Raw genomic sequence first — 27,953 nt, forward strand, 5'->3', positions numbered from 1 at the left:
ATTCTCTTGCTTTCTCCATGATGCAGCGAATGTTGGCGATTTGATCTCTAGTTCCTCTGCCTCTTCGAAACCCAGCTTGTACTTCCGGTAGTTCTCGGTTCGCATACTGCTGAAGCCTAGCTTGTAGGATTTTGAGCATCACCTTGCTGGCATGTGAAATGAGCGCAATTGTGCGGTAGTTTGAACACTCTTTGGCGTTGCCCTTCTTTGGAATTGGAATGTAAACTGACATTTTCCAGTCTTGTGGCCACTGTTGAGTGTTCCAGATTTGTTGGCATATTGAATGCAGCACTTTAACAGCATCATCTTTTAGGATTTTAAATAGCTCGGCTGGAATACTGTCATCTCCGCTAGCTTTGTTGTTACTAATGCTTCCTAAGGCCCACTTGACGCCGGAAGATGAGCCCCTCAAGTCGGAAGGTGTCCAATATGCTACTGGGGAAGAGCAGAGGGTATTTCCAAGTAGCGCCAGAAAAAAAATGGCAATTAGGGCAGTTCAAAAGATCCGGGGCACTGTTCAAAAAGATCCAGGGTCCGTGCACGGGTGAGCCATCGCATAATGACGCCCCCGATTAGGAGGCCTGCTGTATCCCCAGGCAAGCACTGGAGGAGGAGAGAAGAGCCGGGGAGACTGGACGGTCCCTGTAGGGAAGGGAGGGGGAGACCGAGTGCGGGGAGAGAGAGGCTTTGATTGCTGGTAGGGAAGGGCTGGGCACGGAAGGAGCGAGCGCCAAGGAAGCGCCTCTCTGCCTGTTTAGCGACCCGGCTCCCCGCAAAATACAGGGTCCACGACTTGGTGAGACCCGCCAGCACCTCCCACTCGCAACGCAGACATTCATCCCGAAGGATCCCCTGGCTGATGGCATCGAGAGCCGCTGAGAGGTCGAGAACAGTGCGATTAACAGCAGGAGGGGAACTTGTTTTTTTGTTTTTTTTAAATCATCAGCTTTTTAAAATTAGCATTATAGTGATTACTGCTGCCAGGAATCACCCATCTGGAAGCAGCCCCGCCGATCCCGACTTGGAAGGGGGCCTGCTCAGTTCAGAGGACTGAGCAAAGATGCGTGCAAGTGCATATGAAAGCCTGCACCAGGGCTGAATGCAGCGGCGGCGGCAAGGAAACGAGGAGGACAGAGAGGAGAGGCCAGACTCAGCAGTGAGTTGGGAAGCGGAGGGGGGAAGACGGAAGCTGCTTGCAGCCAGTCCGCAGCAGACGCCCAGGCCCTGCAGCCTAGTAAGCACGCCTCCGGATTAGGAAGCACGAAGTGGCGCCGACCCACTTTGCATTTTGCGGCGCGAGGCAAAGGCCTTCCCCGCACCGTTTCTGCGCGGGATGGGCGGGGCTGACCCTGCAGGTGAGCCGTGGAGAAAGCGCTACTCGTGAGCCGCTTGCTGCTGCCGCCGCGTTTATGAGCGCGGATCAAGGGGGGCCTCCGTCCAGGAGGGCGCGACGCGGTCCTGCACAAGGTACAGACGAGCCGAATGAACGCGGAATCGGGGAAGCTCGCGGGGTGCGTGCGTTCCTGCCCCTCTTTCGGAAGGGCCTTCAGCCTGGGGGGGGAGCGGGGAAGAGGGAGGGCGTGTCTGACGAGGACGGGGTGGGTTTGGCGTGGGGGGAATCGATCCCCCCCAACAGCGGGGAAGACTGAACCCCGCCCAGGTTGGAGTTGCGTCTCCGCGGACGCAGCGTGCTGCAGCCCGGTCGGCTTGAGGCCCTGGGATTGGTGGGCTTCCGGGGGCCTCTTCAGAGAGTTCATGACTTCAGTTGCGAAATGATAACATTTCTCTTATCCCCCCCCCACACACACACCTACCTTGCCTCCTCCCATGCTTCAGAACTGCTTCTGCATTCCTGATGTGTTAGAGCAAAACACAGCTGTGTTCGCGATCCTTGATGAAAACCCCCGAGCGTGTGCAGGGTCACATTTTGAACTCATCGACATTTATTTATTTATTAATTTATTACCTTGAAATCCCGCCTTTCTTACATCGGGGAACTCAAGGTGGCTACGTGTGATTCCCAGGTGGTCTCCCCTCCAAGCACCGACCAGACCCAAACCCGCTTAGCTTCAGCAAGATGGCTGTCTCTTGTGCCTTCGGACTGAGGTCTGGGACCATAGCACCATCCTGACAGCAGGGTCATAGAATCATAGAATAGTAGGGTTGGAAGGGGCCTACAAGGCCATTGAGCCCAGCCCCCTGCTCAGTGCAGGAATCCAAGTCAGAGCATCCCTGTCCAGCCTCGTCTTGAACTCCTCCAGTGTGGGAGAGCATACCGCCTCCCTGGGTCATTGGTGCCATTGTCGTATTGCTCTAACAGTCAGGAAGTTTTTCCTGATGTTCAGCCGGAATCTGGCTTCCTGTCACTTGAGCTCATTATTCTGTGTCCCGCACTCTAGGATGATGGAGAAGAGATCCTGGCCTTCTTCTCTGTGACAACATTTCAAGTATTTGAAGAGCGCTATCATATCTCCCCTCAGTCTTCTCTTCTCAAGGCTAAACATGCCCAGTTCTTTCAGTCTCTCCTCATAGGGCTTTGTTTCCAGTCCCCTGATCATCTTTGTTGCCCTCCTCTAAACCCTCTCCAGCTTGTCTGCATCCTTCTTCAAGTGTGGTGCCCAGAACTGGACACAGTACTCCAGATGAGGCCTAACCAGTGCTGAGTAGAGGGGAACTAGTACTTCCCGGGATTTGTACTAGTAAAATGGAGTTTGCCAGTCCAGGCGCTGAGCTGTTTGCTGCGTCCTCCGCTACTAGCCGTTCTCCGGGTGGTCATTTGCCCTCTGCCCTGGCTGTGAGACCCTGGCCTTGGACCATTGCAGACACACCCTTTGCCTCTTCAGGAAGAATGGGCCAGAAATAAAAGCAGGAATACGGGACTCGAAGCACACCCAACTCCTTGATCCTCCTGCCCCAGCTCCCTTCCCTGAAGAGAAGGCAGGTCGAGTGGTGAGGGTTTCACTCCCCCCCCCCATTTTTGCTCCTAGGCAGCTGATCACTGCCACCAGTGGGCCAAACTGGGCCTGAGGCTACGTAGGTCACTAGCTGTGGTGTCTTTCTAAAATAAAAACAAACTGTTAATAGAGGGGATGGTCGGGCAATTTCCACTGGGATCTCAGCATGCAGGGAGGAGAGTTAAGAACTTCAGAAGGGCCGTGCTGGACCAGAGCAAGGGTCCGTCTGGTCCAGGATTCTGTTCACACAGTGGCTGACGAGCTGCCCCAATGGGAAACCCACAGGCAGGACACGAATGCAACAGCACCCTCCTGCCCATGTTTGCCAGCAACTGGAGCACACAGGCATCCCGCTTCTGATAGGGGAGGTAGTGTACAGGCAGCATGGCTATTAGCCACTGACAGCCTTCTCTTCCAGGAACTTGTCCACCTCCCATTTAAAGCCATCCAAATTGGCGGCCATCACCACATCGAGGTAGCGAATTCCATAGTCTGACCATGGGCTGTGTGAAGAAGAGCTTCCTTTGATCTGTCCTGAATGCCCCACCAATCAGCGTCGGGGGGTGGCCCCACCGGGTTCTAGTATTATGGGAGAGGGAGAAAGGTATCTCTCACCCCTTCCTGTACTCCCCACCCCACCCCACCCTCTCCCACACTTCTGGCTACGAAGATCAGACACACGGATGGCTGCTCTCACTCCCTAAAGTGACGTTCGTCTGTGGCCCCCTGCCACTTTTCCCTCTGCCATCCCAGGGCCAAACTTGACACCACTGCAGCAGAGTAGATTTGTTGGTGTGAGGGTGAGCCTGAGTGGCGAGGGAGGGCCTGAACTTAAGGCTGCCTCGGGCTCAAACTGCAGGGCACACGGAGTTTTGTTATTCTGCAACAGGCGTGTTTTCTTTCTCCAGCCCCCTCTCATATCTCTGTCCTCCCACAGCTGCCTCTTCTCACACCAAAAGCCACAGGGACGCCATCCGCCATGGCCACTGCCCCGCCATCCACGGAGGTGGAACAGGAAGCCACGTGCCCCGTCTGCATGGAGTATCTCAGAGACCCGGTGACTCTAGACTGTGGCCACAACTACTGTCGGGGCTGCATCACGGAGTACTGTGAGACATGGGAAGAACTGGGGGACTTGGCGTGTCCCGTGTGCAAAGCCCGGATCCAGAAAGGCAACTTCCGGCCCAACTGGCAGCTGGCAAATATAGTAGAAAAAATCAAACTCCTGCCGCTAAACCTAGAAAGAGAGAGCCTGTGTGCGAGACACGAGGAAAAGCTGCGCCTGTTCTGCAAAGAAGACGAAGAGCTGGTGTGCTGGAAGTGCAAGCGCTCCCCAGAACATGAATCGCACGTTGTACTTCTGAAGGAAGAGGCTGCCCAGGAATACCAGGTAGGGAAGCGTCCAGGTCTTTGGTAGCGGAGGCCTCCCGATGTGTGTTGCAGGAGCACTTTCCTGGTAATGGGGCTGGACTGCAGCTCCCACGCCAGGGCTGTTGCTGGTGTCAGTTGGCCCCTGCATGAACAGAAAGCCAGAGCAGGTGGGCCCTAAACCGAAATCTGCCATCCTTTTAAACAGCAGTCGATGTGTTCTATGACCTTCCTTGCTCATTGTGCAGCTCCAGCTTGCATCCAGGGCAGGTGCCCCTGTGGCCCAGCCCTGGTGACACTCCTGCAGTTGCTCCCATGAGGTGTCACTTCATGGGCCACAAGGCGACATGAGCGGAGTAAATGTCTGTGTCACAGGGGGGTTTGGTAACTCTCCTCCTCCTTGAAAACAATGCCCCCCCCCCCCCAGGCTGGCATTTATTTCAGACTTCAAAAACCGGTTGTGCTTTAAACCAGCTTTTGCTTTCGCAACTGAGGAAACCTTTCTAGATTGACGCATTGGCTGTGGAACCCAGCAGAAGAATCTGGGACATGACTGAAGGTGAACACCGGGCCTCCTGCATCGCACCATCACCCTGCATCATGGGCCGGCAACAGCCCTCCGTGGGCCAGATGATATTATGGGGCATGGCCACTCCCGTTGCTGTCATGGGGCCTAGCCACAGCCTGTGACATAATTGTTCCCCACCACTGTAGCTGCTTCTCCCGCACTGCATCCTCCCCGATGAACGAAGTGCGGTGCAGGAAAAGCTCTTAGCAGGTGGGAGGGCGAGAGGAGCACAAAACTGAATCCCTCTGTTATCTCCTATTATTGATTGGAGATAACAGGGATTCCCATCTGTGCCCTTTCCCCAAGCCTCTGGTAGCCTCCAGGGGAATTGCACAGGGGGAGGGAGGGGAAGGCCCCTGTTATCTCTGATTAGTGATTGCAGATAACAGGAGGATTCCTGCCCCCTTCCCAACCCCCAGTAGATTCCTGGAATTGGGCCTTGAGCAGGGGGTGGGGCCTGCAGAGGGAGTCAAGCCCATCTCGGGCAGTATGGGGAATGTTCCTAGGCCCATGGGCCACGGTTCCCCTGCTCTGCCCTACATATATCGATACTGCAGTCCTGTGATCTGGTTATTCCACATACCAAGTAAGTCCCCTGATCTTGAAGATACACTGGTGTTGGATATTTATTGATTTGATTTGTACTCTGTCTTTCCACCAAGAAAATGTTCAAGGTGGATACCCTAGGGCAGGTCCCCCCGCCCTTTTTGGACCCGTGGGCACATTTTGGAATTTGAGGAACGGCTGTGGGTACCACCACAAAATGGCTGCCATGGTGAATGTGGCTAGTCACATAATGGCTGCCATGGGGCCCTGGCTGGTCAGAAATGAGCTAAACAGATAGTGGGGGTGGCGAGTGGAATAGTGAGGCTATACGCTGGGAGGGAGGGGAAAATAGGAAGGGAGAGGGGAGAGAAAGAAGACTGCCGTGACATTTTCCAAGGATGTTTTATTGTGGTACAACTCCAGAAGAAGCCAGAGTAACATCCCACTACTAAAGTAAGTGCATGGAAATCCTATTGATTTTAGAGGAAATATGATTCCTATGATCTGTTTAGGCTCAGAATGTCAACCATTCTCCCAGATTTATGTTCTCTTTTCCTGATATCAGCCTAAACCCACAAGCCATTGTGCCTCTAGATCCAGACAAAGCTCATCCCCAAACCTGTCCGAGGGTCATAAAAGCATGAGATGGGGAGACAAATCCCAGGATCTGCCGTAGAAATCTGAGAGATTCAGCTTCCATCCTTTTGTGCTGGGATGTGAGGGATTCACAGCAGGCAGACATTTCTGGGAAGGGTCAGGACTGGCCTCAACCACAGTCCGGATGATGTCAGGGCTAGGCCCCGCCGCTCTCACCTTGGGACCTCGGGCAGAATCCCCCTGGTGCTGGGCTCACCAGAACCTCTCACAGCGTGGCCTCCTGCTCCCCACAGCCACCAGCTCCAGATTCCAGGTCTCCCCCTGGAAGAGTGAGTGTGAAACTCAGTTTCCAACTGGGTACCTATTTGACGGGTACAGTGGGATAAAGAGGGCAATTGGGAGATTCCCCCGCCCCAGTACAAAACTGGATGGCAGGGAAGAAGCACCTTGTTCAAATCCTCTTTCCCCAAGCCAAAGCAGAACTTTTCTCTCTCTTCAGAATCTGATCTGTCATCATTTGGAGATTCTGAGGAAGGAGAGGGAAAGAATTCTGACATATAAAGCAGACACAGAAAGGGAAAACCAAGGCCTGCTTGTAAGTATTAATATTACTAGGAAGGGGACAAGTGCTTCAACCAACATATGTAAAAAATGTAATGTCAAATGCAGAGGAATCACAAGCCCCAAGGCAGCCTGGCTCTGCAGAAGAGCTATTAGTTGAGATGGCTGAACCTACCATAACAATGGCTAATGAAAGGCCATTCTGAGAGGGGGCACTTTTACATCTTTAGGAATCTTTTTCTCTATTGAATGTTGATTTTGAGCATTTCTTCACCAGCCTAAAATCCTGCAATTTAACCAGGGCTTTTTGCTTCCTTTTTAAATGCTGGATCATGACAGGCTCCCTTTACACGTGCTTCCCTCCCCCCCTTTCTCCCCTTTTCTGTGTGTTCTGTATGTTTCGGTACACGGCCTCTGGATGGCGCTGTGGTCTAGCTCCTCTTGTTGTGGGATTTCCTCTTTTCACAAGGAAACTCAACCCACTGTAATTTGATATCTCATGATCTCCGATCTTTTTAAAGATGGGGCAAAGGTAATTTAGCACAGGAGATGCCCTGAAGGTTGACAACATCATGTAAAGCACCTGCAACCCTCTGTGAGTAACCAATCTCAACAGCAGGATAAAAGCCCCATTGTGGAGAAGCCCTCAATATCTGTGAAAACGTACAAATACCTTTCCTATGAAACTCCTTTAAGCCTCTTAATGCTGTAAAGAGCGGCCCTATTTCTGACACTGGCTACTGTTTCTCCCCTTTCCATCCACTTCCTGCAGGAGCAAACAAAAGCAGAAAGGGAAAAGACGGTGGCTCAGTTCAGACGACTACATCACTTTCTAGAAGAACAAGAGAAGCTCCTGCTGGCTGAGATGGAGGAGGTGGAGAAGGAGGTTGCAAGGAAGAGGGAGCAGCACGTGGCAATACTCAAGGAGGAGTTCTCCTCTCTCGACAGTCTCATCCGGGAGATGGAGGAGAAGTGTCGGCAGCCAGCGAGTGAACTCCTGCAGGTAGGACGGTGGCAGAAACAGCCCAGGACCCTCTCCAAGGGGAAAGCGGACTTCAAAACCGTCTTCCCTCCTTCGCCTGCAGAAGGAAGGGGCCCAAGGCAGGTACAGCACATCCCCTCGACAGATGGCAACCACGAGGTGGTGGCTTTACGTGAATTCTTGCATGCGCCAGCCCCGAAGTGATGTCCCCAAAGCATGACTACATTAGTATCTAGGTGTAAAACCTGGAATTTCTCAATGTTGCTGCTGTTGCTAGGAGCCCCATGGAAAGGAAGGCTTCATTCCTACTTGGGAAAGCCCAGGCGAAGTCTGCCATGGTGAAAACGCAGCCTGGCACTCAAAGCAGAACAGCGTAGGTGGTTCAGATCCATCACCCCCTCTGGCATGATCTCTGTCTCCCCAAAGTTAATCCTTTGACATCTTCCCCTCCTTGAAAATCACTTCAGAAATCTGCAGTTGTCTACCCTGAGGCTCCCAAGTGCCAGCCCAGGGAAATCTGTGTAGCAGCCAGTTCATATCTCCCTGCCTTTCTAAGCTGGGAGGAAGGATCTTCAGTCAGGTTATTCCTGAACTAGCACACATGGTAGTTTCCATGAGCCGGCAGAGACAGGATTTTTATTTTTATTTTTGCCACGGTTAGAGTTTTAATAATTAAACTCAAATGTGTGGTATATAAGCAGCGCCCTGGCATCCCATGAGTTAGGACTCTTTGGCCCAAAGAAGCCTGTCTCTGTCTCTGTCTCCCTCCCCCTCCCTCCCTCCCTCCCTCCCCCCCTCTCTCCCCCCCTCTCTCCCTCCCTCTCTTATATTGAGAGGCCCCCTTCTTCCTCCCCCTCTGTCTCTCTCTTTGCTGGTGAAGAGGCACCCCACTGGCACCAAATTCATCGCACCCCCAAAACCTAGGCAGGTCTGAAGAGGGGATGCGCAAGGGCTGGAAGCTTTGCCACTGTGGGCATTCCTCTGTGCCCAGACAAATGGGTCCACACAAAGAGAGGAACAGGGAGCCCTCTGGAGTTACCAGCACAAGGCCCAGCCCCACCAAATGCATGTCCCTTAACATACCCATCAGCTCCTCTCCCTTGCCAAAAGCTGACACTTTGGCCAGGGCCTCTTTAACCCTCGCTGTGGGAAGTTGTATCCATTTTCTCCACTGCTTGAGTGGCAGAGCATCACCAGTTGAACATGAGGGGGCCAGAGGGCATCTCCAGAGGGCGGTGTTTTGCAAGCGCTGAGCTCCCTCTTCTCTCTCTCTGTTCCCCTCCAGGACATGAGAAGCACCTTGCAGAGGTGAGTGGATCCCGCTCCTTTCCATGATGCTGGGAAGGGTCTGGATGGCATGGGAAGGACAGGGCCCTCCAGGCTCCTGGGCAGAGAACGAGGTCTCCGACATCTCACAGATAAAAGCAGGGACCTGCTTTTGAATTTGTACCACTCCTGTTCTTCCTCCCCTCCATCACACATGGCTGAGGGCTCTTCTCTCCCTGCAAGACACACATCCCACCCCAAATGCATGCATACAAACCGCCACAGGACAAACATTCCCCCCAAACACCAAGACAGGCAAAGTTCACATGCCCTCCCCAAACACAGACAAAACCCACACTTTTCACCCTATCGCTAACTACACCGAAAGAAAACACCCTGTTTGCCCCCTTTCACCCCCAGCCACACCCACTTCTGTAGCCGCTGAAGGGTTCCGTGGGGGCCAGTATGGCCTCACACCCCCCCACAGGCGCGCACAAAGGTTTCCCAGCCCTGCTGTGAGCTTTCTGCAGTTTTCATTGGTTCCCTTTGGGACTATTGGATTGGTTACCTTTGTTTTTGTGGATGTAAGAAGATCCGTGCTGGATCAGACGGAGGTCCCTTTAGTCCAGCATTCTGCTCACAGACCAGCCAACTAGACATCGACAGGCAACCCACAAGCAGGGCATGAGTGCGGTAGCAACTGGTGTACGCAGGCTCACTGCCTCTGATCCTGGAGGGAGCAGAGAGACATCAGGACTAGCAGCCATTGATAGCCTTCTCCCTGAGGAATTTGTCTTGCCCCCTTTTGAAGCCATCTGAATTCGTGGCCATCGCTACGTCCGTTGGTAGCAAATTCCATAGTTCAGCAATAACCTGTGTGAAGATGTCCTTCCTTCCATCTATCCGGAATTTCCTGCCAGTCAGTCTCATGGGATGACCCTAGTTCTGGCATTAGGAGGGAGAAAAATGCCTCCCTATCCATATTCTCCACCCCATGCATAATTCTGTACACCTCCGTCATGTCTCCCCTTCCTCGCCCTTTTTCTCCACCAGGAGTGAGAAGGAGCCATTTGAGAATCCAGGGGCTTTCCCTCCGGAGCTGAAGGGGAGGGTCTGGGATTTCTGTGAGATAAGTCCTTTTCTGGATACTGTCGTGAAGCAATTCAAAGGTAATGAAGGATTAAATGCACAAGGATTATATGCTGGGCGTCGTTTTATTCTGTTGTTGCTCTGAATGGTGGAAACAGCAGTGAAGCTTCTGTTTTGGCAGCCTGGCCTCCATTTCCTTTTCCTCCAGGAAAACCCCTTCTGCATTTTGTTGCCCATCCCCCCAGTCTGGACAGGTTTTTTGTGGGGGGAGGTTCCGAAGCTCTGTTTTAGGTTTTCCTCATTTGGTATCATCCACAAGCTTGGCTGCTCGCTCTTGACTCCATGTCACCCATTCACGGGTTGCTCGCCACCCCTCCCACCACGGGCCAGATGCTGTCACACCCCTCCCCCCTTGTGCTGGAAGTGGCCTGCAAGGGTGCCTCCTTCCACCACAGACAAAGAGACCCAGGCCGCCCTGCGTCCGCACTGGAACCTCTGCCCTGCTGCGGGGCGGCCTGGGCATTGGGACTCGCCCTCACAGGGAAGAGTGTTGAGGGCTGGGACTAGTCCGCCTGTGGGGAACAATGCTTGCTCCCTACCCAGCGCGGCTAAGTCCCAGCGCTCAGGCTGCTGTGAGTCCCTGCTGCTCTCTCCGATATCTCGTGTTCCCCCCCCCCCATCCCTATCTCGGATCAGAGATAGTCTGGAGGAGAGGCGGGAGGCTTTGGGACTCACCCCCACCAGGGAAAGCGGCCTCACTTCCCCATGATGGTGAGTCCTGCTGCCTCTCATCCCTGCTGCTCTCTCCAATCTGAGACATCCTTCACAGGTGGGGAAGAGCTCACTCTCTATCCAGCATGGCTGAGTCAAGAGACAGCAGTGGGGATGCCGGGGGGGGGGGGGGGGATCCCCATGGGGCGGGGATTGGAGAGTAAGCCCCACCCCTTGGAGGCTGTGCAGGCCAGACTGGGGTGCCCCATGGGTCAGATTAGGCCCAGAGGTGGGAGGCTTTGCACCCCTGCTTTAAATAGCTACGAATTTATGAGGCCCTGTTCTCGTATTGAATGACAACTGTACATGCACAGGAGCCTTTGGTGAAGGACTTTTTCCAAAGCTTTTTGGAGATCCAAGTAGATAAAGTTTACAGGATTGCCTCCGTAGTGCCCAAGGGCTGTTTCAGCAATAGCAAGGAGGGTTAAATACATCCTCTGTCCTGGTTCTGCCCTTGGCTCCTCCTTTGGCCCTCCTGCTTTGTCCTTCCTTTGGCCTCAGAAACAGAGGGGGAGGGGTGCAAAGGCAGCCGGTTCCTCCTCCTCCTCCTCTCTCAGCAGTCCAGCAAGGCCTGGGCCATCTCCTCTTCCACATCCCACCCGCGTCTCCCATCTATAGTGCTGCAACCATCACAGTCACCAAAGTGCTCTTTGACTTCCTGCGAGATGAAAGGGCTGCCTGTCGCCCTGTCCCAGCTCCTGAACGGGGCCATGCAGGCATTCCTGCCCTGCTGGTGGTGCTTTTTTCTCTCGCTGCCCAAGGTGGCAGGCAGATGGGACAGGGAACCAAGGTTTGGATCAGGCCCATATGAGATAAGGACATGTTTGTTTCTCCGTGATTCATAGATAGTGTGCTTCTTAATGTTTATATAATTTCTCTTCCCCAGATGCCCTGCTACCCGGGCTACACCTGAAGAAAGGTAATTTTCCAGTGGGGACCAAGTTCACAGGAGGGATGTGGACTGGCCAGACGTTTTTCATTGGGGTTAAACAGTTCTGTCCTTTACACTTTGCAGCCTTAAGGGAGCAATCCTGCGTCCCCTAGGCAGCATTTGAGGGGCCATCGGATACTTTGGATTCCCTGCTCCAGGGTCGGAGACAGTGCTCAGCCCTGGGAGGGGGGATCGGAGATCCCTCCCGCTCCCAGCTGGCATGGAAAGAGCCATGCCACCCTTGGAGAGGGGGAAAAGGGGGCATTTTTTGGCAGGGAGGAGACTGGAGAGGCCAGGATACAATCTATCCTGAGCCACCTCCAGCCTCCTTCCCTGCCCCTCTGAAGTGCCCCCCAAAAAGCTCTGCTGGTGAAAAAAGCCAAGATAGGAGGACGGGGAAGCAAAGGTCACCTCTGCTGCTGCTCCCGCCCTGCATTGGATGATCGTAAGTCTCCGGGTTTGAGGGCTTATGACTGAGGGCACAATCCGTGGGACTGCGCCCTAAATAGGTTTAGGGCAAGAGGCTTGTGACGAGACCCCTCCTCTCTTCGCTCAGCCTATGGTCCCTCAAGACAGGGGTATTCGCCTTTTCTTCCACCTAGGCAGGTTGTTTCCGCCCACCTCAGTTTTCCGCCTTTAACCACCTCTGTTATCCCCCTTTTCCCCTCTGGTATAATCATGTGTGTGCGTTGTGCCCTTTTTGAACTTCTGCCTTGGTTAAGTATAAGTAGCTTGATGAAGACTTGAGTACCGACTCACTGTAAGTGAATCGAAATAATTTATCTAAAATGTTAGAAAGATTGCACTTTAACAGATTTCTTGCATATGATGTTTTTTTTCTTAGTTACTTCTTATGTTCTCCACTTGACCTAACCTAAGCCAACTCAAGGCCTAAAACCACTAACCACCACTCCCTATCCCCAGGAGATGTTATCTAAGAGATCGAATCCCTCTCTCCCCCATCTCTCCTCCGAGTGCCTCTTTTGACTCCCCCCAACTCCCTCCCCTCAGCGTTCTCCCTGACCAGTCACACGGCCTGCGGCACTCAGCCACTCACACCGTTCCATAACTTCCCTCCCACCCACCAGGCAACCTCCCATGTATGGAGAAGCTACAGTCCCTGAGCACTGCGTAGAAACAAATAAAACCGTGGGGCGGTTCCGCCACAAGGCTCCTCCCCTCCATGTGCATGCAGTCCAATGCTGGCATGTGCCTATGGTAAAGTATATTTGGGGCAACGAGGCCGTGGACAAGGTGCTTGGACAGGTTCATACAGCCACTTCCATACTGGATCCTTGCCCCTCTTGGTTTATACAAACTGGCAGGGAAGGAACAGCTGGCTGGGCCAGGGAGGTGATTAATGCCTCCTTGTGAGAGGGAGTGGTCCTGGGCCGCCTCAAAGAGGCAGTAGTGAGACCACTCCTGAAGAAACCCTCCCTGGACCCAGAAGATTTTAGTAATCTTAGGCCAGTGGCAAATGTTCCTTTCCTGGGCAAGGTTCTTGAGGGGGTAGTTGCCAACCAGCTCCAGACTCTCTTGGATGAGACCGATTATCTAGATCCATTTCAGTTGGGGTTCAGGTCGGGTTTTGGCATGGAAACAGCTCTGTATGATGACCTTTGTCGGGAGAGAGACAGGAGGAGTGTGACCTTGTTGATTCTCCTTGATCTCTCGGCAGCTTTCGATACCATCGACCATGGTATCCTTCTGGGACGGCTGTCTGAGCTGGGAGTGGGAGGCACCGCATTGCAGCAGTTTCGCTTCTTCCTGGGGGGTTGGCTCCAGAAGGTGGTGCTTGGGGAATATTGCTCGGCCCTGTGGATTCTCCAGTATGGGGTTCCACGGGGGTCGGTTGTGTCCCCCATGCTATGAAACCGTTGAGTGCGGTCATCCGGAGTTTTGGAGTGTGTTGTCATCGGTGCACTGTTGACACGCAGCTCTATTTCTCCCCTTCATCTCCTTCAGGCAAGGCTGTGGATGTGCTAAATCAGAGCCTGGCTGCGACAATGGACTGGATGAGGCCTAACAAACTGAAACTCAGTTCAGACGAGACTGAGATGCTGTTGGTGGGCGGTTCTTTTTGAGGGTGCTCAACCTGCTCTGGATGGGGTTGCGCTCCCCCTGAAGGAGCAGGTCCGTAGCTGGGGGGTTCTGCTTGAGCCATCTCTGTCCCTTGAGGCTCAGGTGGCCTCAGTGGCATGGAGTGCCTTCTACCACCTTTGGTTGGTGGCCCAGCTACGCCCCTTTCTGGACAGGGATAACCTGGCTTCCGTTGTCTATCCTCTAGTAGCTTCCAGGTTAGATTACTGCAATGCGCTCTACGTGGGTCTGCCTTTGAAGGCAGGTTCAGAAGCTGCAGCTCGTGCAAAATACGGCGGCCAGATAGATAATGGGGACCAGAAGGGCCGAACATATGAGACCAACTCTGGCCCACTTGCACTGGGTGCCTGTATGTTTTTGAGCCTGCTTCAGGGTGCTGGTTTTAACCTATAAAGCCTTACACGGCTTGGGACCACAATACCTGACAGAGTGCCTCTCCCGACACAAACCTACCTGTACACTACACTCAACGTCTAAGGCCCTTCTCCAGCTGCGACTTCCGAGGGAAGCCAGGAAGACGGCAACAAGGGAGAGGGCCCCCCAATTCTGGAATGCTCTCCCCGATGAGGCCTGCCTGGCGCCAACATTGTTACCTTTTTGGCGCCCGGTTAAGACCTTTCTCTTCTCGCAGGCATTTGGCAGCATATGTTAAGTTTAATTGATGTTGGAATGTCTTATGATTGTGGTTGTTTGCTTTGAGATTGCTTGTCTGAAGTTGTAGATATACAGTCAGGGCCAGAAATATTGGAACAAGGATAACTGTTTTGGCAGTTGGCCTCTGTACACCACCTCATTGAAGTTGAAAGGAAACACACCCAGATGGGAGTGAAGTCAGGACTTTCAACTGTAATTCATGGGGTTTGACAAAAGTGGGGCACTAACCACTCAGGAAGGACAGCCAGTGGCATGCACACACACCTATCGTTGGTGGCTCATAAGTAATGGAATGAATGGCTGACAAGCAGCTGCGTGGCCAGGTGTGGCCTGTTTCCTGGGTATCCCATGACCAATCAGGCAGATAAAAGGCCTGGAGGTGGTTCTGAGTGTTACATTTGCATTGGTAGCTGTTCACTGGAACCCCCAACATGAGGTCCAAAGAGGTGTCCATGCGAGTGAAGGAGGCCATCATTAGGCCAAGGAAACAAAATAAACCCATCAGAGAGATAGCAAAAACAGTGGGAGTGGCCAACACAACAGTTTGGAACATCCTGAAAAAGAAGGAATTAACTGGCAAGCTCAGCAACAGCAAAAGGCCTGGAAGACCATGGAAGACAACTGAAGTGGATGACCGCAGAATGCTGCTCATGGTGAAGAGGAACTCTTTCACAACATCTAGCCAGGTCAAGAACACTCTTCCAGAGGTAGGCATGTCATTGTCAACACCTACAGTCAAGAGACGGCTTTATGAATGTAAATACAGAGGTTTCACAACGAGGTGCAAACCACTGGTAACGCTCAAGAACAGACAGGCCAGATTAGCCTTTGCCAGCAAACACCTAAAAAAGTGTTCTGGAATAAGCCCGGTTCTGGAATAAGATTCTTTGGACTGATGAAACCAAGATTAACTTGTACCAGAATGATGGGAAGAGAAAAGTCTGGAGAAGGAAAAGAACAGCTCATGATCCAAAGCATACCACATCATCTGTCAAACATGGTGGAGGCGGTGTTATGGCATGGGCATGTATGGGTGCCAGTGGAACCGGGTCACTGGTGTTTATTGATGACCTGACTTCTGATAAAAGCAGCAGGATGAATTCTGAAGTGTATCGGGCTATGCTTTCTGCTCAGATCCAGCCGAATGCTGCCAAACTGATAGGATGCCACTTCATATTGCGGATGGAGAATGACCCAAAACGTACAGCAAAAGCTACCCAAGAGTTTCTCAAGGCAAAGAAGTGGGATGTTCTTCAATGGCCAAGTCAGTCACCTGATCTCAGCCCAATAGAGCATGCTTTTCACTTCCTGAAGACAAGACTGAAGGCAGAAAGACCCACAAACAAGCAGCAGCTGAAGGCAGCTGCAGTGAAGGCCTGGCAAATCATCTCGAGGGAGGAAACTCAGCACTGGGTCATGTCCATGGGTTCCAGACTTCAGGCGGTCATTGACTGCAAAGGATTTTCCTCCAGGTATTAAAGGCGATCCTTACGTTTGAAATGATGTTGGTTTGTTCCATTACTTATGAGCCACCAACGTTGGGTGTGTGTGTATGCCACTGGCTGTACTTCCTGAATGGTTCGTGCCCCACTTTTGCCAAACCCCTTGCATTACAGCTGAAAGTCCTGACTTCACTCCCATCTGGGTGTGTTTCCTTTCAACTTCAATGTGGTGGTGTACAGAGGCCAACTACCAAAACAGTTATCCTTGTTCCAATATTTCTGGCCCTGACTGTATGTTCTTTTGTGTATGTTGTCCGTTCGTATGTTTTTTTTTAGATGTAAATGGCTTTTAATCTCTGCATACTGTATTTTTAATGTTTTTAATCTTGTAAACAGCCCAGAGAGCTTTGGCTGTTGGGCAGTATAGAAATGTAAATAAAAAGAACAACAACAACACGTGTCCACGCATACAAGTGACTGTGCATAGGCAGGGCTCAGTATTGTCATGAACCCTGAACAAGCAGAGTTCCCCATCGTGTGGAACTCTGGCCACCCACCCACCCACATACCTGCTCTTGTACAGGCAGAAGTATGTATCCCAGAGGAACATTTCAAGACACGGAGGAGCCTAACCCAGTCCAGAAATTTGTTGTATGTGCAAAGAGGCTAAATGCAGTTATAAGGCTAATGAGGGAGGAGATGAGGTCCTATCTACTGATAAGATTTGATATGTTTTCCACATGACTCTTCTGCAGAAACACTTCATCAAAATGGTCCATCTAGTCACCCATTTTGTTAAGCACAGAAGCCAGAGAGATGCCTCTGGGAGACCCACAAGCAGGGCCTGAAGGCCCTCTCCCTAGCGACGTCTCCCCAGCATCTGGCATTCAGAGGAGAGCAAATTCTCTCTGATCCACCATCCGTTTTCTTCTCATTCCCCACCCCCCTCAACTCACACTGAAAAATCTGTAGGTCCTCAAAGCCACTGAATGCAAGTCCTTGCCAGGCTGGTTTTCAAAAATTCCTTTCATTTTAATTTACACACTACCATCCTTCCGCCTAAGTGGGCGACCCTGCAGAAAGAAGGAAACCGCAGCCTGATCTGTGGCTGGCCCCGTTTCAGAGGAAGTGCCTCATGGCTAACCAGGCCAGGGGCTGCCCCAGCTCAGTCCTGTCTCGTGGAATTTATGCAGTCAGAAAAAAGACAGAGAAGCCATTGGAAAGGTTCACAAGTGGAAGATAATGTGATCTGGACCCCTGTAATATTCCTTGAATGAGGCGATGGTGCCATACAAGTCTCATCTGGAGCCATAAAAGAGCACAGTGTTTGGGGGTGTTCTTGCTTTTACTTCTTCTAAAATGGGTTGAATGACAGGAGGGGCAGGAGACAGAAACTCTGAATAAGTGAACTCCATGCAGTGAGCCTTATGTGGGAAGGGTGGAGGGGAGGGGGAGTTGGGTCAGTGCGGGAGGGCAGTAAGGAAAGAGGGAGGGGAAGTGAGGGGAGAATTTGGTTGGGGGAAATTCTGCTTTGAGCATGTCGGTTCTTTCACTGAGTTATTTCCATATTTCCTGATTTTAGAGGGAACCTGGGATTCCTGTGGGGTATGAACAATTGAGACCTCTGCCTTTGTCCCAGAGGACTGCTAATCTTTTCTCCTCTCTCTCCGTCCCCAACAGCAAACGTGACTCTGGATCCAGACACAGTGAATCCTGAACTCATCCTGTCGGAGGATCATAAAAGTGTGAGATGGGGAGACAAATGCCAAGATCTGCCTGACAATCCTGAGAGATTCAACTTCCATCCTTTTGTGTTGGGACGTGAGGGATTCACAGCAGGGAGACATTTCTGGGAAGTCATTGTGGAAAGTGAGGGAACCTGGGCTGTGGGGGTCGCCAGAAAGTCTGTGAGGAGGAAGGATGGGGTTGACATTCGCCCTGCGGACGGGATCTGGGCTGTGGAGGGTTGTGAAGGTGAATACTGGGCTTCCATCCCCCCTGATTTCCCTCCTCTGCCCCTGAGTGGGCACTTGAAGAGGATCCGAGTGTCTCTGAACTGTGAGGGGGGGCGGGTGGCCTTTTACGATGCTGACAGAGGGACCCTCCTCTACGCCTTCCCTGAGGCTTCATTCTCTGGAGAGACCCTCCTGCCCTTCTTTTATGTGCTCACAGGCCAACTCAGGATCTCTCCTTAAGGCAGCTCAGAGCCTCCCTCACTTACCCCCCTCCCCAGACCAGGAAGATTCACCTAAACATCCCCCCTCCCTTTCCCTTTCTGCAACATTTGGCTGCAGCTCCGTGTTTCTTGCTTGCATTCTGTCTTCTCCAAGGAGGTCCAAAGAACTGCGGGGGGGGGGGGGGCAGCCACGGCCATAGGGAATTCCCTGACTAGCACTGCACCAGTTCTTCTGTTGCAATGGTGCATTATGTAGTCTCTTCGTAAAGGACCAACGGAGCTGTAACATTTCTAACTGTTTGAGAACGTTTTGCAATAAACTGAGCTATGTATACCTCCCTCTTGTTTCTCAGTGGCCCCATTTCGGCTTCAGTCCTGTTGGCACTCAGCCACCTGAGTTCAGTGTTAGAGGGGGTGAATGGGAAATCCACAGAATACACATTGCAGCAGGGAGGCCCTGCAGTCCCGGACTCATGTCCCCCTTCCCAAACTAGTTCTGGGGGTGCCCAGGGGAGCCCAGGCTTGGGCAGCCCCTCGCCACAAGAGAGATGGGAGGGAGCCTGAAGCGATGCTTCCCTCCCGGTGAGCTCTCTGTGCTCTGGCCCCCCTGCAGGTTCATCCCCACTCGCAGCCTCACTCAGCCTCTGGGAGGACAGTGCTGGCTTCAAGCGCCGGCTTCAGGAGCTGCTACCTGCAGGAAACGGGTCGCCAGTATAAGTGCTGACTTCCTGGGGCACCTCAGGCTCCCTAATCAATCCGTGGCGCCCCCTGAACTTCACTAACCCACCTGGTGCCTGAAGTGTGGTAGGGGTGGGGAGATGCCGCAGAGCCTCCGGACAGGAAGGAAGTTCCACAACTGGCAACACAGAAAGAGGGAACAGTCTTGGGATGTGATGAACAATTTCATGGAGGAAAAGCCCCGGCCCGTTTTGGCCTCTTGCTGTTTTATTAGGCCTCCTTCAAAGGGCTGGAACAATACACAGAACATAAAATGAGACGACACAGATTTGTGTTGCTGTTAACCATTAGAACAGCATGTTGCGAGCAAGGCCTGTGCATGCATTTGAACATTCAGACCATTTCATCACTTAACAAACAAGGCACATTGCAAGCATAGCCTATGCATATATTGAAACCGTATAAAACAGATGAAATGTTCCACACTCATCTGTAACAATGCCTTCAGAGATTTTACAACGGATTCTCTTGTCCTGAAGGCCATGTATTTTATACTAACAGATAAGTTTTTTTTCCCTTAGGGTTTCTTACAGGTGTACCTTATGACACTACATAGAATCCACAGCCAAACATGGCAGGATCTTAGGGATGTTGGGCAAATCTGAAATGGAACTAATTGAGTTCCAAATTGGGTTTGGATTTTGATGTATCTGACTGGCAGATTCCTCAGCGGACCGGTTTTTCCCATCAGGTGGCTTCTGCAAACTTCCAGGTTGTCTTTCTAACTTTCCTGATTTTGCACAAATGTAATCGTCCAAAAATATGCAGTTTTAAAGGGCCTTCCCCATAGGCTAAGGTGTGAAAATGCCCATTTGCGGGGGTTTTGCACATTTTGTGCAAATGTGGGAACTAAAAAAAAATCTGATTACATTGCTGGGTGGACTGCGGAATGAAAGGTGCCTGACAATCCACGAAACACAGACAGAACAGATGTTCCACAATCCATACTTCCCTACCGGATCTACATGGGAACAGAATGTGAAGCACTCTCATGTTTAATGCAGATGTTCCTGAAATCGGCTTCAGTCTGTCAGGGACCCATCAAGCCAGAAAAGTGGAGGATGCGATCCCTTAAGACGTGCTTTCAGAGGTCACACTGCACATCAGTCCTCCTTACTGTGGGGTCATGTGGGTGGAGTCCGGCCACTGGCGCTGAGCATCATCAAACACGTCGATGCTGCTGAGCAAAGGAGAGGCTTGTTCCCTGCCCCTGTCCACACCCCCCTGCGCAGGGAAGCTTGGAAGGGCTGAACTAAGCCCCTGTAGCATCCTGGTATGAGATTCAGCAAAATCACAGATGAGATGCCCAGCAATCCCAGACTATGCAAAAAAAGGGGGGAGGGAAGGTTCGTGGTGTATGAAGTTCCAGCCGTGGAAAGGGAATGCAGACAGAGCAAGGCTGTGAACCTTTGTGCTGAATACAATGGGACTGTGGACAATGGGAGTGGCGTTACGTGGTCCCCATGTCTTGCCCCAGCTAATCCTCTCGCCTTTGCATTTTGGACTAATGTGCAGTTTCCTAACAGTCTTGAAGTGCAGCCCCACATGCTAATCTAGAGGTTACTGAGGCATGGATTCCGGAGGCAAAGTCTCCCACAGTGGAGGAATATGGGGAAAGGCACAGCTACCCCCACATGATCCAGAAGCAGAGCTGGTTCCAGGAGAACCCAGCTCTCTGCAACCGAGGAAGGTGAGCTTCAAGGAGGAGTGCTCACCTGCTCCTTGGCTGAATGAGCCCACCCCCCACCATCACCCCTGCCTCCAATTGCCAGAGGTGTATTCTTGGCCCTCATCCCACCTGTTACTAGTTCCAGATAACAATTCAGGAATTCTACTACTGCCCTACCTGCATTGAGGTCTGAGTCCCCCATGGACTGAAAGCCCAGATGATGGGTGTGGGATGTGTAGGTACATGACCGCTTTGCATCAAGGGTGGATGTTGCTTAAAATCTGCTCCAGAACAGAGGACATACAATTTGGAGTAAGAAGTGACTCATTCAGACAGGGCCAGCAGCAGGGTTTGATTTTATTATCAATTTGTTTAATAAATTTATATATTGCTTACCACATCTAAAAATATCTCTAAGTGGTTTACAAAATGAAAAAGTAAAACAATCAGAATAAGTAGAAAAGCTCATCACTTAAAATGTTTTAAATACGTAAAACCAAAACTAAAACCACAATATCTAATGAACAAGCCAGCTGGGCAGCACCATCACTCAGGGACGACTTGAGCCCAGAGCCCAGAATAGGCCATGCTTATTGTTGTTCAGTTGTTCATTCATGTCCGACTCTTCGTGACCCCATGGACCATAGCACGCCAGGCCTTCCTGTCCTGCGCTCTCTCCTGGAGTGTGCTCAAATCCATATTCATTGCATCGGTGATGCTATCTAGCCATCTCATCCTCTGCCGTCCCCTTCTCCTTTTGCCTTCAATCTTTCCCAGCATCAGGGTCTTTTCCAGGGAGTTTTCTCTTCGCATTAGGTGGCCAAAATATTTGAGCTTCAGTATCTGTCCTTCCAATGAGCACTCAGGGTTGATTTCCTTTAGGATTGACTGATTGCAGTCCAGGGGACTCGTAAGAGTCTTCTCCAGCACCACAATTCGAAAGCATCAATTCTTTGGCGCTCAGCCTTCCTTATAGTCCAGCTCTCACAGCCATTCATTACTACTAGGAAAACCATAGCTTTGATTATGCGGACTTTTGTCAGTAAGGTGATGTCTCTGCTTCTTACTATGCTGTCTAGGTTTGCCATAGCTTTCCTCACTGCCAAGCAGAGCTACGAAGAGATCACGTCAGACTTGGAAGCTTTGGGAAGGAAACTCAAGAACTTTGGGGCCCAGATGGTTTTCTCATCCATCCTTCCAGTAGTTAGAACAGGGATAGAAAGGGAATGAAAAACACTCCAGGTGAATGACTGGCTACGAAGGTGGTGCCGACGAGAGAGATTTGGATTCTGGGACCACAGCCTATACTTGCTGGAAGATGGGCTGTTGGCAAGGGATGGGTTGCACCTTTACAGGACAGCCACCTGTCGGGGATGCTCTGACTTGGATTCCTGCATTGAGCAGGGGGTTGGACTCAATGGTCTTGTAGGACCCTTCCAACCCTGCTAGTCTATGACTCTATGATATTGAAGGGAATAGACACCTTGCTTCTGATTGGTGAATGGGGGTCTAACGACCCACACACCCCGTTTTGATTAGACAGCGGTTGTCTCATTGCCCATTGGGGGGCCGCCTTTGACCAAAACTAAAAGAAAGGCAGCTGCAGCCATAGTAGGTTCTCCGGTATTGGTTTGGTGGCTGCTGTTGGTGCCCCTGCCTTTCTTTGCCCCCACCTCTGGCCAGAACAACTGTATAAAAGCCCAGGGAGCGAGGGCTGCATCTGATTTTACTCTATCACTGTTTTGCCTCTGACCTTCCCTGGACCACTGGAACCGAGCATTTGGTAACTGTGGACCTCTGTAGCCTCTACAACTTTAGAAACTGCAAATAGTTCAACCCTTAACTTTCTGCAGTTAGGACTTAGAATTATTTTGGGAGGTGGGCCTGGGAAAGTTTTCTGAGTGTAGGACTTCGAATTATTTCTGAAGATGCAACTTAGAATTATTTTCCATGTTTTCCCTTTCACTCTAGCTTCTACCTTCAACTCACAGAATTCTTCACATGCCTAGAAGTACTTAGTAATGCTTTAGCTTAGTTTTTTATATTCAAGTAATCTGTGGGAGGAAGTAAAAGAGAGAGTTAGGAACTATTTAGGGTGTGTTGCTTTAGCGTTACACTGGAAGTAGTAAGCAGGAGGATAAGAAGGAGGAGTCAGAAGAATGTTACAAGTTCAAGTCGCCAGCTTTGTCAGTTGCAATTCTTTTAACTGATCTCATATTTTTGTTACAGTCTCTTCCCCTGTACTTTCAGAGGGAAATTCTAATGCTCATATAACCACCATGCTACTCTTTTGTAATTTTGTAATTTTCTATAGTAAAGCATGAAACAGATGTCAATTTACAGTTTTGTCTATGGTGATGTTTGCCTGTTTGGATGTATCTTGGTTACCCACAGGGGTGTTTGGAACCCATTTGGTGTCAGTTCTGAAGATAGACAAGACCGAATTAACAAAATCCACTGCCAGAGAATAAACCATAAAAACCATGTATCCCATGCTTCGCAATCATGGTGCACAAACATGGATTTGAGGAACAGATCCTCTGGATTTGACAGGGGATCCCCCCCAAGTGACCCTCAAATCACTGATCATAAGCATTCCCATGGATTACACCAGCAAAACCACAGATCCAGTGATTTCCCTGTGCCACCATGGCATCAAGGGACATGTATATGACACATGCAATCCTGTGAATTTCCGTTATTTTTATACTGATCCCCACAAAGCCACTCTAAAATGAGAGATCACAGCCACATCCATAGACTGGACTATAAAAATCACAGATGCTTTTCTTCTTGGAACTGTCATTGTACAAAACCATGGTTTCATGGAACAGATTGTCATGGATCCTTTTGAATTTCTTTACAGGGGATCCCCCCACCAAACCAAGGTCAATTCACAGATCACCTTCGCTCCCATAAACTGAACTGCAGAGGATCCATGCTTTGGATCCATGTTTTTGTTCTGTGGTGACCTTCCAAAGTAGGGGATCCATGGTTTTTATGGGCCAGCCTGTGTTGATCTTCGATTTGACTGTTTGCAGGTGGTTGACACCGAAATCAGATTGACCACATCCTTTGTAACCAAAGGTGGCGGACATCTATGCAGTTGGTAAAAACAAGACCTGGAGTTCAGATCTGATTGTAGTTCAGATCACGAACTTCTTATTGCACAATTTAGAATCAGACTCAAGAGAATAGGGAAGACCCACAGATCAGTTAGATATAAGCGCACTAATATTCCTCATGAATATGCAGTGGAGGTGAAGAACAGATTTAAGGGACTAGATTTAGTAGATAGGGTCCCGGAAGAACTATGCACAGAAGTTCGCAACATTGTTCAGGAGGCGGCAACAAAAAACGTCCCAAAGAAAAAGAAAACCAAGAAGGCAAGATGGCTGTCTGCTGAGACACTGGAAGCAGCCCAAGAAAGAAGGAAAGCAAAAGGCAACAGTGATAGTTGGAGATATGCCCAATTAAATGCAAAATTCCAGAGGTTAGCCAGAAGAGATCAGGAATTATTTTTAAACAAGCAATGCGCGTTAGCGGAAGAAGATAATAGAATAGGAAGGACAAGAGACCTCTTCCAAAAAATTAGAAACATCGGAGGTAAATTCCAGGCAAAAATGGGTATGATCAAAAACAAAGATGGCAAGGACCTAACAGAATCAGAAGAGGTGGCAAGAATATATGGAAGATCTGTATAGGAAGGATAATAATATCGGGGATAGATTTGATGGTGTGGTCAGTGAGCTAGAGCCAGACATCCTGAAGAGTGAGTTTGAATGGGCCTTAAGAAGCATTGCTAATAACAAGGCAGCAGGAGATGACGGTATCCCAGCTGACCTGTTTAAAATCTTGCAAGATGATGCTGTCAAGGTGATGCATGCCATATGCCAGCAAATTTGGAAAACACAAGAATGGCCAACAGATTGGAAAAGATCAACCTATATCGCCATACCAAAAAAGGGAAGCACCAAAGAATGTTCAAACTATTGAACAGTGGCACTTATTTCACATGCCAGTCAGGTAATGCTCAAGATCTTCCAAGGTAGACTCCAGCAATTCATGGAAGGAGAATTGCCAGATGTACAAGCTGGGTTTAGAAAAGGCAGAGGAACTAGAGACCAAATTGCCAATATCCGCTGGATAATGGAGAAAGCCAGGGAGTTTCAGAAAAACATCTATTTCTGTTTTATTGACTCTTCAAAAGCCTTTGACTGTGTGGATCATAACAAATTGTGGCAAGTTCTTGGTGGTATGGGGATACCAAATCATCTTGTCTGCCTCCTTAGGAATCTGTATAACGACCAAGTAGCAACGGTAAGAACAGACCACAGATCAACGGACTGGTTTAAGATTGGGAAAGGAATACGGCAGGGCTGTATACTCTCACCCTACCTATTCAACCTGTACGCAGAACACATCATGCGACGTGCTGGGCTTGATGAAGCCAAGGCTGGAGTTAAAATCGCTGGAAGAAACATTAACAATCTCCGATATGCAGATGATACCACTCTGATGGCTGAAAGCGAGGAGGAGCTGAGGAACCTTATGATGAAGGTGAAAGAAGAAAGTGCAAAAGCTGGGTTGCAGTTAAACCTCAAAAAAACCAAGATTATGGCAACCAGCTTGATTGATCACTGGCAAATAGAGGGAGAAAACGTGGAGGCAGTGACAGACTTTGTCTTTCTAGGCGCAAAGATTACTGCAGATGCTGACTGAAGCCAGGAAATCAGAAGACGTTTACTTCTTGGGAGGAGAGCAATGACAAATCTTGATAAAATAGTGAAGAGCAGAGACATCACACTGACAACAAAGGTCCGCATAGTTAAAGCAATGGTATTCCCCATAGTAACCTATGGCTGCGAGAGCTGGACCATAAGGAAGGCTGAGCGAAGGGAGATAGGTGCTTTTGAACTGTGGTGCTGGAGGAAAATTCTGAGAGTGCCTTGGACTGCAAGAAGATCGAACTAGTCCATCCTCCAGGAAATAAAGCCAGACTGCTCACTTGAGGGAAGGATATTAAAGGCAAAACTGAAGTACTTTGGCCACATAATGAGAAGACAGGATACCCTGGAGAAGATGCTGATGCTAGGGAAAGTGGAAGGCAAAAGGAAGAGGGGCCGACCCAGGGCAAGATGGATGGATGATATTCTGGAGGTGACGGACTCGACCTTGGGGGAGCTGGGGGTGGTGACAACTGACAGGAAGCTCTGGCGTGGGCTGGTCCATGAAGTCACAAAGAGTCGGAAGCGACTGACCGAATAAACAACAACAAAAGGTGGATCCCATATAAAAATCATGAGGATCCATGAGGACCTGTGCCTTGGATCCATGACTGTGTGCCATGGCAGCATCATGAAGCTCTGGGTCTGTGATTTTTATGATTCACTCTGTGAAGACAGAGGTGATCTGTGATTGGATGGTGGTTTTGGGTGCAGCCCATGTAAACATCACACGAACTAAAGGGGATCTGTTTTTGGTTTCGTGGCTCCAGCGTTTACTTCCATAAGCGGCATAGGGAACTGCATCCCAATAAGCTGAAAAATTAATGGCTGAAAAATCGTGGGATACTCTTTTAATGGTAAAAAGGATTGCATGCCATAAATCCCCAAATGCGTTGGGTTGAGTTAACGAAATATGGAGGTGGCAAAAAAAACAAACAAACCACCACCATGATTTTGCATGAAAATAAGCCAAGGGTCTGCAAAATCAACGAGGGGTCTCCACGCAGCTGGTGGGACCCATGTTGCCCACCCCTGCTCTAGAACCTGTAATTCCGCAGGGTCAGAAGGGAGGCCACGGAACCACAAACCCCTTCAGTCCTATAACCGTGGGGTGGTGGGAGTGGTGTGGTGTTTGGGCCTAGCAGTGACCAAGATCGACCCACTTCTGGCCTCCTTGAATGGGGCTGCTACTCCCAGGAAGGATGGCCTTGCTGGTTTAGGAGATGGCAATTTCCTGACTCCGCTAGAGTCAGAAAGCCATCTCTGACCTCCTGTGGGCTACTGAAAGGTCTCTGAAGGTCTTGTGGATGCTGCATTTGTTTCCTTTCCTTTGTTACATTTCTATACCGCCCCATAACCGAAGCTCCCTGGGCAGTTCACAAAACCTGAAGAACATCAGAAATGCATTATGGAAAGTGTAAAACCATTTCTATAGAAACATACGAACAATCCAGGATCTGATTGAGAATATCATTATATGCTGCCAAATGCCTGAGAGAAGACAATTTTAACCTGGCGCACAAAAGATAACAATGTTGGAGCCAGGCAGGCCTCACCAGAGAGATCTTTCCAGAATTGCGGGGCCACCACCGAGAAGGCCCTTCTTGCCCCCTTCCGAGCCTCCCTTGGAGGAGGTGCCTGGAGGAGGCCCTTAGATGCTGAACCTAGTGTATGGGTCAGTTCATGCCAGGAGAGGCGCTCTGTCAGGCATTGTTCTCCTGAGCTGTGTAAGGCTTTATAGGTCAAAACTGGCACTTTGATCGGACTCAGAAACATGCAGGCAGCCAGTGCAAGTGGGCCAGAGTTGGTCTTATATGTTCAGATCTTCTAGTCCCTGTAATCAATCTGGCTGCTGCGTTTTGCACTAGCTTCAGCTTCTGAACTGTCTTCAAAGGCAGCCCCATGCGCATTGCTTCAAAGGAGCGCATTGCAGTAGTCTAACTTGGAGGTTACCAGAGAGGATAGACCACTGAAGCCAGGTTCTCCCTGTCCAGATAGGGGTGTGGCTGGGCCACCAACTGAAGCTGGTAGAAGGCATCCTGTGCCACTGACGCCCCTTGACCCTCTAGTGACCAAGATGGCTCCAGGAGGATCCCCAAGCTGAGAACCTGCTCCTTCAGGGGGAGCGCAACCCCATCCAGAACAGGCTGAGCTCCCTCCTTCCAGTCAGAAGAACCACCCACCAACAGCATCTCGGTCTTGTCTGGACTGAGTTTATTAGCCTTCATCCAGTCCGTCATCACAGCCAGGCACGAATTCAGCACATCCGAGCCTCACCTGAAGAAGGTGCCGAGGAGAAGTAGAGCTGCGTGTCAGCAGCACACCGAAGACAGCGCACTCCAAAACCCCGGATGACCACACTCAGCCGTTTCACGCAGGTGTTGAACAGCGTGGGGGACAAAAAGGACCCCTGCACAGCCCCGCACTGGAGAATCCATGGGACCAAGCAATACTCCCCAAGCACCACCTTCCGGAGCCGAACGTTTCCCTTTTTGCATCGTCAGTATTTTCTTTACACGCGCATTACAGCGATAGTTGGTGTCAGGAGCCGCCTGTCTGGAAGCAGCCGCGCTGATGTTTCCTTGGACGTAACGCCGTTCAGCTCAGGGGACTTTGCTCCGGAATAAGCGCGCACACGAGTTGGGGGTGGGCCTCGATGGCCTTGTAGGCCCCTTCCAACCCTACTGTCCTGTACTCTTCTATGATTCATCAAAACCCGCACCCACCCTTTCGGAGGGGAACGTCCTTTCCCAGCCCAGGCGAGCACCCTGCGGGTCCACCAGGCGGCGCCCACCCAGCCCGAAGGCTGAACGC

General features: G+C 50.7%; 1 protein-coding gene across 3 annotated transcripts; it reads left to right on the forward strand.

The window, feature by feature from the left end:
* Positions 1 to 1,330: 1,330 nt before the first annotated feature.
* On the forward strand, positions 1,331 to 18,473 carry LOC146355908 (tripartite motif-containing protein 10-like). 3 transcript variants are annotated; one of them, XM_084831011.1, is made up of 8 exons: positions 1,331 to 1,467; positions 3,892 to 4,344; positions 6,533 to 6,628; positions 7,367 to 7,597; positions 8,862 to 8,884; positions 9,896 to 10,011; positions 11,589 to 11,621; positions 17,510 to 18,473. In XM_084831011.1, the coding sequence occupies exons 2-8, from the start codon at positions 3,934 to 3,936 to the stop codon at positions 18,022 to 18,024; spliced, it is 1,425 nt and encodes a 474-aa protein (XP_084687137.1). In that variant the 5' UTR covers positions 1,331 to 1,467; positions 3,892 to 3,933; the 3' UTR covers positions 18,025 to 18,473. The 3 variants fall into 3 exon arrangements, with proteins under 3 accessions (XP_084687137.1, XP_084687138.1, XP_084687139.1); XM_084831012.1 differs by lacking the exon at positions 6,533 to 6,628; XM_084831013.1 differs by lacking the exons at positions 1,331 to 1,467; positions 3,892 to 4,344 and adding an exon at positions 4,736 to 5,889 and having other exon boundaries at positions 17,510 to 18,344.
* The last annotated feature ends 9,480 nt before the right edge of the window (positions 18,474 to 27,953 follow it).

This window comes from Heloderma suspectum, chromosome 2 (assembly GCF_057233095.1).
Source record: "Heloderma suspectum isolate Gila_16-S chromosome 2, 16-S_ref, whole genome shotgun sequence".
NCBI classification, from domain to species: domain Eukaryota; kingdom Metazoa; phylum Chordata; class Lepidosauria; order Squamata; family Helodermatidae; genus Heloderma; species Heloderma suspectum.

Coding starts and splice junctions, on each gene's coding strand:
- LOC146355908 (XM_084831011.1), top strand. CDS start 3,934: ATGGCCACTGCCCCGCCATCCACGGAGGTGGAACAGGAAGCCACGTGC. Junction 7,598..8,861: donor CAGCGAGTGAACTCCTGCAG/GTAGGACGGTGG, acceptor GTTCCCCTCCAG/GACATGAGAAGCACCTTGCA. Junction 8,885..9,895: donor ATGAGAAGCACCTTGCAGAG/GTGAGTGGATCC, acceptor TTTCTCCACCAG/GAGTGAGAAGGAGCCATTTG.